General features: G+C 40.9%; 1 protein-coding gene across 1 annotated transcript in view; it reads right to left on the bottom strand.

The window, feature by feature from the left end:
- SMARCA1 (SNF2 related chromatin remodeling ATPase 1) overlaps nt 1-18,997 on the bottom strand; it is a 78,033-nt gene that overhangs the window by 25,785 nt on the left and 33,251 nt on the right. Inside the window, exons 12-19 of the mRNA XM_075940968.1 lie at nt 18,528-18,649; nt 17,774-17,926; nt 12,563-12,695; nt 11,094-11,242; nt 10,182-10,301; nt 5,761-5,871; nt 5,493-5,606; nt 2,595-2,717 (exon numbers count right to left, since the gene is read on the bottom strand). Of these exons, the coding sequence (XP_075797083.1) occupies nt 2,595-2,717; nt 5,493-5,606; nt 5,761-5,871; nt 10,182-10,301; nt 11,094-11,242; nt 12,563-12,695; nt 17,774-17,926; nt 18,528-18,649 (1,025 nt within the window). The remainder of the gene's footprint in view (nt 1-2,594; nt 2,718-5,492; nt 5,607-5,760; nt 5,872-10,181; nt 10,302-11,093; nt 11,243-12,562; nt 12,696-17,773; nt 17,927-18,527; nt 18,650-18,997) is intronic.

Genomic DNA, 18,997 nt, shown 5'->3' with positions numbered 1-18,997 from the left:
TACAGTTATTCGTTCTGAAATTTCACATTTGAGTTTCTTCAGAACTCTTGGGTGAATACATCTGATCTTGGTGACTTATTACTATTTATAATTTTGTTCCAAAACCTTCTCTATTGACACCTCAATCTAGGACAGTTCCTCACATTTGTCACCTAAAGAGGATGGCTCAGGTTTGGGAATCTCCCTCATATACAAAGCCATGAAGACTAGGTTTTCTAGAGTATAAAACTATAATCTTTCAGACATACTCTACTCCTAAATAATCAATTATTAATACACCAGATCATCAGGACCAGTGTTCAGGTATCAGGGTATTGATCTCATTTGGTCAAGATGAATAAGATTTAATTTAGACCATGTCTTATCAGGCCATGTTAAGACATTTGCCTTTCCTGTGAGACGATTTTTAAAAATCATCTTTAGCAAGAGTGGGTAGGGTTAAAACATAGTGAAAAATCCACAAGACTGGGAATGCATCCACTATGTAAATTGGGGCATCACTTGCAGATATTCAAGAGAATGGCAATTATTGGATAAGAAGAATCCATTGAGACCTGAGGACCCCAAAAATTTGGTGAAAATAGACCCTATGGTTTGTGGGATTGTGAGGAAAGAATGCAGTATTTTCAGAGATGGTATATACAACCGGTATCTGTATAACAACATGATTCAACTAATTCAACTGTATAACAGCATGATTCAACTAATTTTATATAATATAAAAATTATTATATATTTTAAAAATAATGTTACACGTCCTATCTTAAATGTAATGAAGAAAAACATGTTTTGCAAACAAACAAACAAAAAACCCGTAAGTGGGTAACATAAAATATTCTCTATGGGCCAAATCTAGCTTCCTTTACTCACACAAACAGTTCCACTGATTTCATCAAGAAGATTTATGTGAATCAAGCAAGTAGAATAGCCTTGATTTAATATATAATATAGGCAAATTAAATTTCAGAATGGGATAACCATGGAAGATGACAGCTAAAGCGCCTCACTCAAATACAGCCCCTCCACACACATTCAAGGTTGTAATAAATATATTAAGAATGGGAAAAACAGAAATTTGATCAATAGCTTTTCAATCAAGCAGACGAAAGGTGTAACAAGATTAAATGGCCCCAAATTGAAGCTAGACATATGCAGTCTAAAAATAAAGTGCTTTTTTTTAAACCACTACTACAACTTCCAAGGATAGTGGTGGATTTTCCATCACTCAAAATGTTATAAGTCAAGACTGGATTTTTTACTAGAAGATATGCTCTAATTCAACCACAACCACTACTGGACTTTAAACAGTAATTAATTCATGGAAGTCCTATAGCTTGTATTATGTAGGAATTCAACCAGATTGTCAGAATGGTCCCTTCCATACTAAAATCTATGACTACATCAAGAAATCTTTGGGAAGAACCAAGGGCCACCTTTTCCAAAACACAGCCATCTCCGTGATTCTAAGAGATGTCATATACAAATTCAATGATACTTAGTGCCATGTAGAAAGTCTTTAAAGAAACTGCTATTGTGCTGCAACTCAGCTATTAACTCATGGCATCGCTACTGCATATGTACACCTAATGCAGTGTTTCTCAAAGTGGTCCACGGACCAACTCTGAGAAAGCTGCTACCGGGCCGCTCTGGTTTGTTTACTTACTGCTCCACAGCCACAAAGCCTCACCGCTCCCCTTGGCTGCAAACTGTGAACCACAGCCAACAGGAGACGCAAGGTTCCGTGGCTGCGGAGCCAGTAAGCAAACAAACCGGAGCGGCCCGGTAGCAGCTTTCTCAGAGTGGATATGTAGACCACTCTGAGAAACACTGACCTAACACAAAGATTAAGTAAACAGAGTAAAAAAACAAGAAACCTGTGCATCAAATTCCTGAAGCACTTTCCTGGTATTGAATCAAGCAAAAGTAAAATACTCTTTAATGACATGTTTGCTTCAATAAGGACTAAAGAGGCATAAAGGGTAAAATTTGGTCCCGGATAGGAGCACAAAAACTCATGTATGGTAAAGGTACAATACCAAAGGATTCTGATTTTATTTATACCACCAGAAATCCAAATTTAAATTACAGATATACATTACATAGACTTTGGAAGTATATTACTTCGTTAAAAGAAATACAAAACATATTAAAAAATCCTTACATTGCTCAATCTGATGATCAGTTCTCTCTCCTCACTCTTTACCCTGTTTCTCTTGTCCTCTCTCCCCTTCCATATTCTGTGGTTTTGGTTTCCTTACTTAAGTCTTTAGTCTCCTTTCCCTCTTTCCCACCTGATGATTTTTAGTTAAATACAACCAACAAGATGGATAGAGTAAATCATTATTTAAATGTCTTTAGTTTAAAAGATTGCTGCATTTAGACTGGAGGGATATTTTTCATTACACATAACCATTTTGTGTAGGCAGGGAGGTTAATTCCATCACATTTTAACAGTTTTGTTTTACTGTATACAATACTGAATGAAAAATGTAAACTGCCATTTTTATAAACATTGCAGTCTGGCATGCATATTTTTAATAGTCATCTTTTGATGAAACGCTATGCATTAAATACTTCAGCTTTTATTTTTTTACTTGCGTAAGCAGCTTTTCTTTTTCTTCAGTTTCTTCTGGAGTATGAGGTGCAGACTCATCAATCTTCTTTTGTTCCTCTTTTTGTACCTGAGCTGCATTTGGAAGGTCAGGGTTCCTAGGGACCTAAAATCAGCAATAAAAGGATAAACAAGAAGAAAAGAACAGCTATGCATACTCATATCAATCTCACTTTACAATCTACTAGATATTAGAGAGTTGTCCATCTGTTTATCCGTTCAAGAACTCCTCCTAAACAGTAAGAGCTAGGACCACCAATTTCGGTATACAGCTTCCTCTTGTCAACATTTAAAGTACTGTAAGGTTTTGGTTTTGCCAGGATAAAGGTGACGTGCCTGGAATGGAACTGCTTGCTTTCTGTTCCCCTTCCTCACTGTCAGGGAGGGAGAGGAAAGTGAACAGTTTGCTGCATTCCTCTCATTCTGGCTGGGGAGGACCAGGGTCAGACATGCTGTGCACTTTGTTCTCACTCCCTGACAAGGACAGGAAGGGTAACAGCAAGCAGCTTCAACCCCCCTGCACTCCACCCACCCACCCACATACACCAACCTGCCCTGACTCCAACACCCCCAAAACTCCCAGCCCCACTGCCGACTACAGCATCCCCCATATCTCCGGCCCCTGGCCTGAACTCCTCCTTTCTCCCCGAACCCTGACTCTTGCACCAACCCCACATCCCCAGCCCTGAGCCCCTCCCTCATCCCCCAACACTGATTTCTGCACCCCCCCACACACACAGCCCTCTAACTTGAACCCCTCACATCCCAAGCCCGTCTTGAGCCCCCCCTCCCCTCCACTCCACCCCATATTTAAATTTCTTAAAGGTACTGTTATATCACAACCACCCCCACCCCAACCTCCTGCCCAGAGGGGTTCCATGGGGGCGGGATTGCAATGCAACAGTACCTGTAATAAAATTAAGTTATTTTTACTCCTGGACTGAACCAAGATGAGACAGAAAAACAGGATGAACTTGGAATAGGATTGCTTTTCAATAAACCTTACAACAAGAAAAAAGAGATAAAATGGAGAAATTTGGAGTAGTGCTCTATTTTGGCACAGATAAATCTATGCTTAAGATTTGAAAACTAGAAGAAAATGTTATTAGAAACCAAATTAACAATAGCCCTTTTTTTTTGTTAGTTTGTTTTGTTGTTAAAACATAGCGAATAAGAAGAGTTTATAGGGATGAAGAAAATACCCTTGATGTCATTCCCATTTTTAAAAAATTACTAAAAATAATTAAATGGAAAAATGTTAACAATCCCTTTTTTTAGTGCTTTTTTGTAAAAGTTAAAAAAAAAATGCCAGTACTTCAAGGGAAAAGTTGTGAGAAAAAAAAAGGAGAAAGCATTGCCCTTTTAAGACATACGAAGCCCAGTCGATTGTCAGCCATTTGCATTACAGAGGTGCCGGTACGCTCCATTCTTTCCAGGTAAGCGCTGACTGGAGGTACTAGTCAATACTGTCACAAAAAAAGCGTTGCTTTTTAAAAAAAATAAATAAATAACACTATTTTTGAAAAATACAGTCATTTAAATAAAGCATGTAAATTTTCCTGTATTTTAAAAAATAACTTAATTTAGTTACAGAGTTGAGCAACAGCAGACAAATCTGCTAGTTTACTCTAGAAAGTTAAGCTTGATAGGATTGATGCCATCCTCACCACTGAGCATTAGTTACAAAAAGAAATGTTTCTGATACCTTGACATACTGGTAGAAAAAAAATTGAAACATACTACAGTACATAGCTACTGGAACCATTTTTTTCCCCCAGCTGCATTTATAGTTTACAGAAATGTTGAGGTTGAAAATATTGTCCCTTCAGGCAAGGTATATATTACCAACTATAAGTCATTCATCGACATTTGCTTTTTCTTGGCTGATGGGCTCTTGTTTCACTGAAGAGTAATGTTAAACCTCACTGGTTAGTAATCAAAGGATCTAAGTTAATTAAGTTCCTTAAGAGTAAAGCAATTCCGATCTATGATAAGTGCTGTTAGATCCCATGAAAATGATAAAAGTACATTCTCAAGTGATTAGGAACTAAAGCAGACAATGACACTTAACTATTTTCTTTCCAGTGTGAATAGAAGAATTTAGACATTACTCCCCTGCCCACCTCACCCCCATTATGGCTTAAGAGCCAAGTGTTTTTAAAAAATGTTATTGTTCGACCCTCTCACACAAGGGCTACATCTACACTGAAGAGTTTTTGCACAAAAACATCTGTTTTGGCACAAAAGCTCGCTGAGCATCCACATTACAAGTGCAATTTTGCACAAGTACAGTAGATCGTCAAAAAACAGGGCTTTTTGCGCAAGAGTTATTCCTCTTTCTACAAGGAATTAGCCTTTTTGCGCAAGAGCTCTTGTGCAAAAAGGCGTGTGTGGACAGACAACAGGGGTTTCTTGTGCAAGACCCCCTATAATGTGTTTTTAATTATATTTAACTTTAGAGGAGACTCCCCATTGTACTTCCTTTTCTAAGTCATATACTCAGGGGAGATACAATGTTACAGATGTGGTGATTGGTCGTTATCTTTCAAAAAAAACAAAACAAAGAAAAAAGGAAGATCTCCTCTGGAAAAGCTTCTTCTGAAAGAAGCTTGCAGTCTAGTTGTAGCCTCGGTGTGGTTCTCAGTAAAGGGAAAAGCTATGTGTGCACAAAAAACCTCATATTATTTCATGTTTCTATGGAAAAACATAATAATTCTGCACAAATATAGGACAGCTAGAAAGCCTCTAAATTACCTATTAAAATGACTTTAGTACTTTCATTTGTCTTAAGAATTTAGCAATTCTCACTATTACAACAAATCTGGATACACTGATGCTAATACATTTCATTCATTTGAAATAAAAGAAAGGACATTATTACCTTATAACCTATAGTCTTACGATAATAAAGAATTTCTTTTTCCAGAAGCTCAAACAATCGTGGTGGAAAAAACTGGAAATCCTGAATATTCGGCTGTTTGGGGGGTCGTGGAGCCTTTAAAAATACACATACATTAATACAGTTACACAATTTTCTATTCCTTTCAGTTACCATTGTTCAGACAGAAGTGACATTTTATACTGTAAAACACATATGTGGATTTTACTACAAATTGTATAGATTAAAAATCTAATATATATTATGTTACCTTTGGAACTTTCGGTTCACTGACACGCAATGCTTCTCTAAAATATGCATCCACTGCATAGTTAGCTTTGCGCTCTCTTTTCGGAGGCTCTATCCATTCCATCATACTCAGCTACATACAAACAAAAAAACAGTTTAAATAACTCCATCTTCCTAAAAATCATTAAAAAGGTGATTATTGTTGTCAGTTTGGGTTGACTATTTAAGATGCTTGTGATGGATAGAAAGAGTAATGTCCTTTTTTTCTGGGCATCTCTGTATTCGGTGACTAACAGGTTAAACTCAGGTAGCTTGGAGATGTTGACAAGGAGCCAGGAGAACCAATGGTAGAAGATGTTGAGATTTAAATTGAAAGGAACACTGCTTGTTTTTTCCCCCTTTGTGTGAGTTTAAGTCAGGAGCTGGGGGAACAAAAATAATTGAACCAGGCATGCCTACAAAGAATACTGAACATGAAAATGGACCCTGAAGCACAGATATGTGAGTAGATAGGAAATGTCTCTTTAGACATGTCTCTTTAGACACAATCAAGTTCTTGTATTTGGTTAAACTTCTCTGTACTAAGTCCATGTCTCCCTTTCCCCCATACACTGTTACTTTAAGATGAATCCTAGGTATGAAATTCTGTATTTTAATTTGTTCTTTCCTCAGTTGCTTTATAACCCCTAGCAACCTAGTGTGCTTTACCAAGTATATATTTTTGTTTTGTTAATAAAATCACCCTTTTGAAGGTTATGATTTGATTCTTGTGTCTTGGAAGGTAATAGGTGGTCTGTGTATGCATGCCTAAGACTGAGAGGTCAGCTATCAGAGATTACCATTTCTTTTTTCAAGCTCTCTTATGGTAGAAGAGCTTGGGGAACCCTTATGGAAGGAGATCCTAAGTGATTTCTTCCTGGGTTCAAGAAGAAAGGGCTTCTTCTTTTGCTTCTCCTTCTGCTGCTTCTTCTGCTTTCTCTCTCTCTCTCTCTCTCCCTTTTCTCTCTCTTACACTCACACTCACAGTGGTGGCAGCTACCTCCCAAGGTCAGGGAATAAGAACATAACATAAGAACAGCCATACTGGGTCAGACCAAAGGGAGTGAACAGAACAAGTAATCACCAAGTGATCCCCCTCCTTTCATCCATTTCCTGCCTCTGACAAACAGAGGCTAAGAACACCATTCCTACCCATTTTGGCTACTAAGTATTGATGGACCTAATCTCCATGAATTTATCTAGACCTTTTTTTTAACTCTGTTAAAGTCTTAGTTTTCACAACATCCTCTGGCAAGGAGTTCCACAGGTTGATTGTGTACTAAATGAAGAAAAAAAATCCTTTTTTGTTTGTTTTAAAACCTGCTACCTATTAATTTTACTTGGTGACCCTGGTTCTTATGTTATGGGAACAAGTAAATAACTTTTCCTTATTCATTTTCTCCATACCTGTCATGATTTTACAGATCTCTATCATATCACGCCTTACTCTCCTCTTTTCTAAACTGAAAAGTCCAAATCTTTTTAATCTCTCTTCATAGGGGACCCATTCCAAACCCTTTATCATTTTTGTTGACCGTTTCTGAACCTTTTCCAATACCAATATATCTTTATTGAGATGAGGTGACCACATCTGTACATAGTATTCAAGATGTGGGCGTACCATGGATTTATATAAAGGCAATACAATATTCTCTGTCTTATTTTCTATCCCCTTTTTAATGATTCCTAACATTCTGTTTGCTTTTTTGACTGCCATTGCACATTGGAGCCAATGTTTTCAGAGAACTAGCCACAACGACTCCAAGATCTCTCTCTTGAGTGGTCATAGTTAAATCAGTCTCCATCATTTTGTATGTATAGTTGGGATTATTTTTTCTAATATGCATTACTTTGCATTTATCAACATTAAAATTCATTTGCCATTTTGTTGCCCAATCACCTAATTTTGTGAGATCCTTTTGAAGTTCTTCATAGTCTGCTTTGGTCTTATCTATCTTGAGTAGTTTAGTATCAGCTGCAAATTTTGCCACCTCACTGTTTAACCCTTTCTCCAGATCATTTATAAATAGGATAAATATGATTGGTCCCAGTACCAGTCTTTGAGGGGGCACCACTAGTTACCTCTCTCCATTCTGAAAACTAACCATTTATTCCTACCCTTTGTTTCCTGTCTTTTAACTAGTTATTAATCCATGAGAGGACCTTCCCTCTTATCCATGACAACTAACTTTACTTAAGAGCCTTTGGTGAGGGACTTTGTCAAAGGCTTTCTGGAAATCCAAGCACACGATATCTATTGGACCCCCATGTCCTCATGCTTGTTGACCCCCCCTCAAAGAAGTCTAGTAGATTAGTACGGCATGATTTCCCTTTACAGAAGCCATACTGACTTTTACCCAACAAATTATGTTCATCTATGTATCTGACAATTCCATTCTTAACTATGGTTTCAACTACTTTGCCCAGTAAAGATGTTAGACTTACCAGTCTGTAATCGCCAGTATCACCTCTAAAGCCCTTTTTTAAATATTGGCATCACATTAGCTATCACCAAGTCATTAGGTACAGAAGCATAGGTTACAAACCACAGTTAATAGTTCTGCAATTTCACATTTAAGTTCTTTCGAACCCTTGGGTGAATGTCATCTGGTGACTTGTTACTGTTAAGTTTATCGATTTGTTCCAAAACCTCCTCTAATGACACCTCAATCTGGGACTATTCCTCAGATTTGTCACCTAAAAAGAATGGCTCAGGTTTGGGAAGCTCCCTAATATCCTCAGCCGTGAAGACTGAAGCAAAGAATTCATTTAGTTTCTCCGTAATGACCTTATCGTCTTTGAGTGCTCCGTAAGCATCTTGATCCACTACTTGTTTAGCAGGCTTCCTGCTTCTGATGTACTTAAAAACATTTTGCTATTACTTTTTGAGTTTTTGGCTAGCTTTTCTTCAAACTCTTTTTTCCTTTCCTTATTATATTTTACACTTAATTTGACAAAGTTTATGCTCCTTTCTATTTTCCTCACTAAAATTTAACTTCCACTTTTTAAACAATGCCTTCTTTTACTTGATTGTTAAGTCAAGGTGGCACTTTTTTGGTTCTCTTACTGTGTTTTTTAATCTGGGGTATATATTTAAGTTGGACCTCTATTATGGTGTCTTTCAAAAGTCTCTACGCAGCTTGCAGGGATCTTGCTTTTAACATTATACTTTTTAATTTCTGTTTAACTAACTTCCTCTGTTTAACTAACCTAATCAGTGACCTTGGGGAGCTTGTAAGCAGAAGTCTGTAGAGGCAATGTATTTTTAAGATCTCTTCAGGGCCCCCAACTTCTGCACTTGAAGTGCCAGAGTGAGGAACAGCCTTGATATGGTGGCAGCGCTGGTGGGACCATTTTGAACAAGGAACACAGGCCTCAGGATTTTAACAAGGACAGCACACCTCTTATCCTTCACAATGCTACTACAGGTTATCTTACTAAGAGACAAATTCTGATGAACGCATTTTCAACAAACATACCAAAAGATCTCACAGGGGTATGGAGGTGGGGCAGAGAGCACAACAGAACTTTGTATTAGCAAGTTGTATTTTTCCACCATATTTTCAAACAGTGAACACAGTTCAAAGAGATCTGACATACTCATTACTGTTTTAGGTTCTGCACCTGCAATGACATCTACATGGATAGATCCTGGCACGTCTACAAAGCTCCACAAAGTGGAGCTCTACAAGAAGGCAAGATTCTGCCCGTACCAATATCTTTGCATTTCCAAAGCCTCATGCTATGTTCAAGAATTTGTTAGTGTGACTAAAATATATTTCCAAATATCTATCACAGCCAAGCTCTTAAGTAATCACCAAATGATACCAACAAATGTGTGAATTAACTGTAACCATAAAAACAGGTCCTGCATAACTGATACCACTATGAGTGCTGGTTGAGCTGGCTTGTTCCAGTGCATCACTGAACAACACCCTTATGCTGGGATGGTCCTCTTGTGGCCAGCTAAACAGTTGTAAGAAACCTATACACTACTGGAGTAGTGCAAAACCACCCTAATGCAAGGGAGAATCTGGCCCATTTTCTTTTGAAGTCAATGGGTGTAATTTTTATCACAATTACACAGGTAATTCCAAGAACAATGAGGCATAATGGAAGTTTTGTCTCAGTTAGAGCTACAAGATTTGGGCAATAGTAGCTTTCATCTTCTATAATGGATGTTTATACAGAGACAATTTTTTGATAGATGAACCTGATCAATTTTTTTAATATTGTCATAGAGCAAAATTTTAGAAAAACAAAGTACATTTTTGTAAGTGAATTCCTTGCTTCTTATTTTGAGCTATAGCATTGCTAATGAAATATTTTATACTTGTGAAAACATGATTCAGCCATGATTGTAATTAAAGTTATCACACTGCTACACATATGAGAAAAAGTTACCTTCTGTTTTTCTCTATAATCTTCACCTTCAAAGTTGTATAAACTCATCTCTGTGTCCATAGTGAAGTTCCTTAGAGAGCTCTCTCCCATTTTTTGCAAACGTTCATTCATTTCAGCGGTCTAAAATAAGACAGATAAAATTAAGTTACCGTTATTAATGCAACTAAGATGTTTTAAATTCTATATTAAGACTCTAAAAATTAGCTTTGCTCTCAAATTTTCTCCCTTTTTGTTTACTTCCATGGGTATTAGTGCCCGTTCCTTCAGTAGGACCTGAAGTATTCCTTTTATTCCTGTCCTTTTCTCTCATGCACTGACACCTCCTAATAAGCTACGTTTAGTATTTCATTATGATTTGGCCCAACATCTCAAACATTATGCTGGTACCAAATAATTTCAACATTTATGTACAAATCTTCTGAGCTGAAATGGTAGTTCATTAGCACATGTAGTGTTTCAAAAAGATCTTACATCTGTTAGAACGGTCATAGGATTTCTAAGAAATAATTCAACAATACACATTTCTAAAAAGCTTATTTAATGAAGCAACTGTGTTAAAACTTAACATTTTATCCATTTTGGGGGGCTGGAGGATATGAATTTCACTGCTTTTTTTGAGGGACCTTAAAAATATCTTATGAAAGACTAGAGATTGTAGCATATTCAGGTAACTTACTGAGAAGCAGGAAATGATAGCATAACTAAACAGACCTCCAGATTTTTCCCTTCAAAGCTATTTCCTATTATAAAGAGAAGCAACAGATAGCTGCTAGTACAATAAATACAAATCTTGTCAGATTGCTTTTTGTGGATGAGAAATAAAACAAGACTTACATTTTAACAGATTTGGTGATTCTGAACTCTTTCTTTTTACAGTTATGTTCCAAATTCCATGTGAACCTATGTTCTCACCTTTTTTTCGCCTCTTTCTAAAATGGTGGTGATATCTTCCTCAGTCAGCTCACTGTCCTTGGAAGCAAAAACATGTGTGGCTCCATGCCGGATCATTTGAAGCATTTCATCTTTTCCTAGTTTGTTAGACTGCTGGTCTATGAGTCTTCCTAGCATTAGAAATATATTGAATGCTTTAAACCAACGTGCTCAACCCTTCCCCGTTTCAAGCCCAACCTAAAACACCCTTTCCATCTAGAAAGGCTGTTTCTATCACCAGCCTCCCATTTAGCCACACAGAAAGAGGAGTACAGGCAGTCCCCAAGTTAGACAAGCACTTACAAACGGGGCTCTCTCGCCCCGGAGCTCGCAGACAGCGGGACCGCCCAGAGCACAGCGGTCCCGCCACCTCGACCTCCGGGGCGAGAAAAGCTGCTCTGGGTGCCCCTGGTCTGCTGGGGACCGTCTCCAGCAGACCAGGGACACCTGGAGCAAAGCCGGGGAGGCGGAGGGGTCCCGCGCCTCCCCGGCTTTGCCACAGCAAAGCCTCAGAGGTGCGGGACCCCTCCGCCTCCCCGGCTTTGCTCCGGGTGTCCCTGATATGCTGGGGACCGTCTCCAGCAGACCAGGGACACCGGGAGCAAAGCCGCAGCGGTGGTGGGGTCCCGCGCCTCTGAGGCTTTGCTCCCCGTGTCCCTGGTCTGCTGAGGGGGGGCGCAGCTAGTGCAACCTCCCTCCCCCCCAGCAGACCAGGCTTTTGTTGTGGACCCTGGGGTAGAGCAACTGGGGTGCTACCAGGCTGGTCCTGCAGGGACAAACCTGGCAGCCCAGCTGTTCTGTCCCAGGCTCGAGATTCAGCTGCTGTTGAAACTGATCAGTGGCTGATTCCAGGAAGCTGGGGGCAGAGCAATTCTGCCTCCAGTTTCCTGTAGTCAGCCCCTGGTCAGTTTCAGCAGCAGCGGCTGAATCTGGAGCCAGTTCCGACTTACATACAAATTCAACTTAAGAACAAACCTATAGTCCCTATCTTGTACATAACCTGGGGACTGCCTGTAGTACACTGGGCTTCAGCTGAAACTGCAATATAGTTTTAGTTAAATAAATTACAAAAGTGTACATAAATGTGTGCCTGCTGTACTGTAATGGTCTTAGAACATACCCTTTTTTTATAGTATGCATATTCAGAGAAGCCTTACTCAATAGCTATTTAGATTTTACTATTTCATTTTCTTAGGAGTAGATGCACTCTTTATTCTTGCACACTTTACTCTGGTAAAACTCCCATTAATGTCAAAGAAAGCGCAACCTGAGTAAGAAGTGAAGAATCAAGCCTTTAAACAGCTGCTTGCCATCTTAGCTTCAATTAATATTCCAATATTATTCACATCAGGCCTGATTCTTTAGTGTCTTACATTTTGCATGGTTATTTAACCCTGTGCAAAGTTAATTAACCAAATTCTATCTCCAGATGTGTACACAGTATTTGATACCTTGTTGTATAACTATAGAGTCCAGCCTCAATTTTAGCTCTGCTCTTTCTACAATCCTGTCTTCAACAGTATTGTCGGTGATAAGTCGGAATACACGAACTGGCTTCTTTTGACCAATGCGGTGAGCACGATCCTACACAAATAAAGTAAAAAACCTATTAGATAATAGTAACATAGCAGGAATTTGGCTGAAATATTTTAGCACAAGCATCAGAGGAAGTGTCTAACTTGAAATTATTATAGATTGTTTTCTAGGCTTCCAATTTACTATTAAGTATTATTTCATCGGACTGCTTTTTTTAAATCACTATTCGTGCAATATTTATACATACTGACAAAGTTCTGACTGATCTCAGATACACCTTTAAAAATCTAGAGCTAATGAACTGAAATCAGAATTACTCTGGAATTACATCGGTATAACTGAATATTGTATTGTATCTAGTCTAGCAAATAATGCAGTGATTCTGTATGGAAAGTTCACACGAATTACAAATACAACAGGAAAACAAATATGAAGAAATCTGTTGTTCTGTTCTAGTTTTAAAGATCTGCTTTAGTGGTCTTCTGCTGATACCATTATTGGACCTAACCAAGTGAGTTATAAGATCAAGAACACATATTCCTGCGCATCCAGAAATATAATTTATGCTATCATGTGCCGAAAGTGTCCATCTGCTGTGTACATTGGACAAACATCTCAGACACTTCGCCAAAGGATTAATGTCCACAAAACAGATATCAGACAAGATCACAAAGAAAAAACAGTTTCTTGCCATTTTAACCAGAAAGGACACTCTCTCAATGACTTAACCACCTGCATTCTGCTACAAAGACCTTTTACATCTGCACTTGAAAGGGAATCCTCTGAACTGTCATTCATGTTAAAATTCGACACTCTCCGGGAAGGAATGAACAAACACTCAAACTATCTTACCCATTACCAAGATAGCTTCCCCAATTATCACCTCTAATACCATTAGCTCACAAACATCCCACTCTCCCGACCTCTAATATCATCAATTCACAGACACTTACCTTCCTTCCTTTCTCCCCCCCCCCCCCCCCGCACCCCACTCCTGTTCTGAAATGTGATTTGTCCCTTTCATATGTGTTCATTTTTTTTAATTGTATCCTTTGGTATATATGGTTGTGACTATTTTCTTCCACTATTTGATCTGAGGAAGTGGGTCTGGCCCACGAAAGCTCATCATCTAATAAACCATCTTGTTAGTCTTTAAAGTGCTACATTGTCCTGTATAAGTCATTGGTATAAGAATTCTGGATTGTATTACACTAAAATCAGACTCCTGGAAGTTAATATATTTTTAGGGTCAGGCCCCAAATGTGGAAAAAGGGCTGAAATAAACAATAATAAATAAGAACATCATACAATAGGATAGAAATGGCAAATCCCACACTCAGCTCCAGAGAGAGTTAGATATGTTTTTTCTACTTGTAATTAAATAGTAAAGTGATTAGACCACTTAAAAATCCCTAAAATACAATAGAATATAGAATTATTATATTAGTCTAATCTAATATAAGAGGGTATGTCTACACTAAGTTAATTCTAACTAACAGACGTTAGTTCGAATTAACTTTCATAGGCGCTACACATACAAACCGCTAGTTCGAACTTAATTCGAACTAGCGGAGCGCTTAATTCGAACTAGGTAAATCTCATTCTACGAGGACTAACGCCTAGTTCGAATTAAGTAGTTGGTATTAAGGGCTGTGTAGCCACTTAATTCTAACTAGTGGGAGGCTAACCCTCCCCAGCTTTTCCTGGTGGCCACTCTGGGCACCACCAGGGAAACTCTTCTGCCCCCCTCCCGGCCCCGGACACCTTAAAGGGGCACGGTCTGGCTACGGTGCCCGTGCCAGGTACAAGCCTGCCAACACCCAGCCAGCAGACCCTGCACCTGGCACGTCACGAACCAGCCACCCACTGCCACCCAGCCCTCCGCCTCTTCCCGGGACCAGACTGACGGCTCCCAGGAGCCTGCCCGGGGTCGCAAGAGGCGGGTGCCCGCCTCGTCTAGTGCGGAGATTGTGGACCTCATCCACGACCTCCGCACGAGGCACAGGAACGTGGCTGTCTAGGGCAGGATAGCTGCCAGCCTGGCCACCCAGGAGCAGGTTTGCATGAAAATCAAGGTGGTCCACTGAGACTCCCGACCCTGAGCCCTGAGCTTAGAACGGCCGTACTGGGTCAGACCAAAAGTCCATCTAGCCCAGTAGCCTGTCTGCCAACAGCGGCCAACACCAGCTACCCCGGAGGGGATGGACCGAAGACAATGACCAAGCCATTTGTCCCGTGCCATCCATCTCCAGCCTTCCAAAACAGAGGCCAGGGACACCATTTCTATCCCCTGGATAATAGCACTCCATGGACCCAGCCTCCATGAATTTATCTAACTTCTCTTTAAACTCTGTTCTAGTTCTAGCCTTCACGGCCTCCTGCAGCAAGGAGTTCCACAGGTTGACTATTTGCTTTGTGAAGAAGAACTTTCTATTATTAGTTTGAAGCCTGCTACCCATTCATTTCATTTGGTGTCCTCTAGTCCTTTTATTATGGGAACTAATGAAGAACTTTTCTTTATGCACCCTTTCCACACCACTCGTGCTTTTATAGACCTTTATCATATCCCCCCTCAGTCTCCTCTTTTCTAAGCTGAGAAGTCCCAGTCTCTTTAGCCTCTCTTCATATGGGACCCGTTCCAAACCCCTGATCATTTTAGTTGCCCTCCCCTCTCCCAGCTCCTTTTCCCAGTCTCCCCGAGTTTTGTTCAATAAAGAGAGTTTCTATTTTTGAACACACATGTCCTTTATTTTGTACATCAGGAAGGGGGGCTAGGGAGGGGTAAGTGGAAGGAGGTGAGGGAGGAATGGGGTACGAGCCCCCGATGGGGAGGACTGGGGTGGCTCTGCGGGCTCCTCGGGGTGGAAGCTCTCCTGCAGCCCCCCGATTGACCCCACTCCCTCCGGATGGCAGCCTGCAACAAGTGCAGCCAGGCTGATGGCCGAGTGCTGTGATGTGCCGAGTGTGGGCATTCAGGGCACTCCAAGCCAGGACTGCTTTGCTGTCCTTCATCGAGTTAGACAAGCGAGCGGGGAACCCCTGAGAACTGTCTGTCCGGGCTGAGGGTCGGGTCCCTTTAAGCACAGCCCTCGGCTAGCCTGAGACAGCAGCTCCACGCTCTAAGTCCTAATCTGATGCCCTGCCGGCACTGCTTCCGGCCAGCCTTAACTTTGGTTCAGGGTCCACTCCATGTGGACATGCTAGTTTGAATTAGCAAAACGCTAATTCGAACTAGTTTTTAGGTCTAGATGCACTAGTTCGAATTAGCTTAGTTCGAATTAACTAATTTGAATTAAGTTAGTTCGAATTAGTGCTGTAGTGTAGACATACCCTAAAGGAGCATGTTTGTACTCTAATAACTTGGGACACTATAAGACCTACCGCAACCAAACTTTCCATGGGATAACCTTTACTTCAGGAGAAGGTTTTAAGATACTGTGGGAGGGAAGAGATGAGAGACCGACGCTTCTCCCCGGGGCTGCACGGAGCTTGGCAGTGCAAAGAGAAGCAGCTTCCCCGCCATTGCTGGAAGCATATGGAGGCCCCTCTTCAATACTGAGATTGGCTTGGGGCCCGGCGGCTGACCAATGGGCGGGCGGGTTGCTGCCAGGGCTCGTTCTATGCAGAGGTGGCGGGGCTGGTATTACTGCTCAGCTGCCACTTTGAAAAAATGTCCTGAAGGAGGCACATTGGGGACCCAGAGGTGGGGGGGAATGAATGGGGGGGGGCTGGACTGGGCTGGCTGGACCATTGGGGGCGAGTGGAGGGTAGGGCAGGATTAGGGGGGCTGTATCGTTGGGGGGCTGGCTGATCCAGGGGGGCTGGACCGTTGGGAGTGAGTGGGGGGAGGGGAGGTCTGGACCATTGGGGGCCAGTGGGGTGAGGGCAGGATTGTAGGGGGGGTGGGGCTGGACTGTTGGAGGCGAGTGGGGGGAGGGCAGGATTGTAGGGGGATGAAGGAAGTGGGGCTGAACAATCCTGCAGGGAGGGAGTGAGAAATGAAGCCCATGGCGGGGAGGGGGGGTCTCCTTTGAGGGACACTGGCCCAAGGGGCAGCACTGGATGATGCTGGGTGGGTGAGAAATTAATCCAAGACGGGGGAGGGGGATCTCTCAAATCTGGGCACTGGTCCTGGGTTTAATATTGGATGATCCTTGGGGGGGGTGGGGGGGGGATGGTGAGAGATGCAGTCCATGGGAGGGACAGCTGGTCAACGGGGTGGTGCTGGAGGAGGGAATACAGAGGTGCCAGCAGGCTCAGGTAGTTGACTCATCGTTTCATCAAAAGAGATGGGAGAAGAGTTTGAGGTGTTGCCTTGAAATCTCTCAGATTCAGTAGGGCCAGCCCCATTGATTGAGGCATCCCTATACTCAGCTCTTGGATGAGAATTTGCAGACCCAGCATGCCTATCCCCTACTTCCCTACCAAAAAACATCAACTTCTACAAGGATAATTAGCAAAAACACCACCTGATAGGAAGCAAAACATTGCACTATTGAAGAGGGGCCTCCATATGCTTCCAGCATTGGTGGGGAAACAAGCCATGGTGATTTGGGGGCTCTCCCTTCCACTGTGCTTTTAATGGCTCCAAGACTCATGACATGGGAAGAAAACAGAGACATAGTTTCTATTGTGACTTTTGTATCTAAGATTGCCAAGTCAAATAGCGCTGATTCTCAACATTGTAATGCCTCTTTTTTGAGTCAGAGATTTTGCTTTATGCAGCTTTAGAAAAGCACGGGGGGCTGCCATAATAGCCAGATGTCAGGCACTGGCAGCTGCGGTGTGGCTGGAGGCTGGCAGGACCAGCTTCTGCTTTTCTAAATTTTGTTCCTCCGGTTTCCCGGGCAACGCCAGGTAAGTCCAGCTAGTATTTTATATTTGATTCCTTTTAAAGCCTCCATCACTAGCTCTTATGCTCTCCTGCATTATACTAATATAGCACCTTTCTTTCCCCTCCTACTTTTAATCCACACTACTACTATAACAAAGCTGCAAATCTGGAAAAGCACTACCATTACATTCCTTTATAAGCATTTGAGTTCTATCATATCTATTATTGTACAGAGATAATGGGGTAGGGAGGAGGAAGAGGGAACCTTGAAACATATTAAAAGATTACTCACCATAGCCTGCAGATCTACCTGTGGATTCCAGTCTGAATCATAGAGAATAACCACATCAGCAGTTGCCAAGTTAATCCCCAGGCCCCCTGCCCTGGTACTGAGCATAAAAATGAATTTGCTGCTGTTGGGAGCATTAAAGGTGTCTATTGCTTCCTAAAAGAAAACAAACTCATTAAGATAGCAGAATCCTGAAATAAATGATTTTATTAGTAACATTCTCTGGTGTCCATACACCATACCAATAAGTTTAAAAGGCCAGGTTTGCAAAGGCAAACCAAATAATCACTCAATCAATCTAATGAAATGTTTCAGCATCATAAAAAAGTAAAGCCCCACAAGTCCTACGCTGTGGCTCTGTCCTTGTGGTTTAAAATACAAAGATGGAGCCCCAGAAGTCCATGAAGCTCTGTGCAGACACAATAGCTTACAACATTATTTAAAACTGAAGGGTTGGGACCTACGTTCCCAACCAATTACTGTACGTATGTGCCTCAAGTTAACTACTGAATTTCAGCCCACATGTCTATATTTCTAAAAGTTAAACATATTCAGAGTAAATTAATATTGCCTCCGGTTTTTTTTTGTTTTTTTTTTTAAAGAGTTAGTAGAACTGTAGCAGACCTCAAGTTAGTCCTTGGTCAAATCTACAGACTTCACTTTCAAATTGCAAGCAGGTATCCAATGGCAGATTTTGTCCAACCCTAAATAACCCGCTTAAATAATTAAGTAGCTCTTGCTAACATCTCTCTCTCACCTCTCTTTCTTCATGTGGTGTCTGTCCATCTAGTCGGCAGTATTCATATCCACGCCACATGCAATAATCCTCCAAAATATCCAGTAAGCGGGTCATTTGACTGAAAACGAGAACTCTGGAGCCTGGCAGATTGGTACAGAAAACCAACTAATTTTAATATAAATCTTATCACAGAACCAAACAGGAAAATGTTAGATGCACACAAAGAATTAATGTGAAATGCAATAGCACGTTTACACAATATTCCTCCCTAACCGATCAGTTTATTCAAATGGTTCTATTTTTTAAGCTTCTTTTTCAGTAACTGATTTTAAACTCCTATTTTGCACAAACTGTATCACACAAAATTCCCTTTTCAATACATGTTAAAAGCAGTGTTGGAAGAGACCCCAAATGTTTGGCGCTTGAATAAACAATCTAAAATATGGACTTTTTTTTCAAATCTTCTATGACTCCAGTCAGTCTATACA

The sequence above is a fragment of the Pelodiscus sinensis genome, chromosome 13 (assembly GCF_049634645.1).
Source record: "Pelodiscus sinensis isolate JC-2024 chromosome 13, ASM4963464v1, whole genome shotgun sequence".
NCBI lineage: Eukaryota > Metazoa > Chordata > Testudines > Trionychidae > Pelodiscus > Pelodiscus sinensis.
The sequence above is the reverse complement of the archived record's forward strand: the minus strand, read 5'-3'. Positions and strand labels throughout refer to the sequence as shown.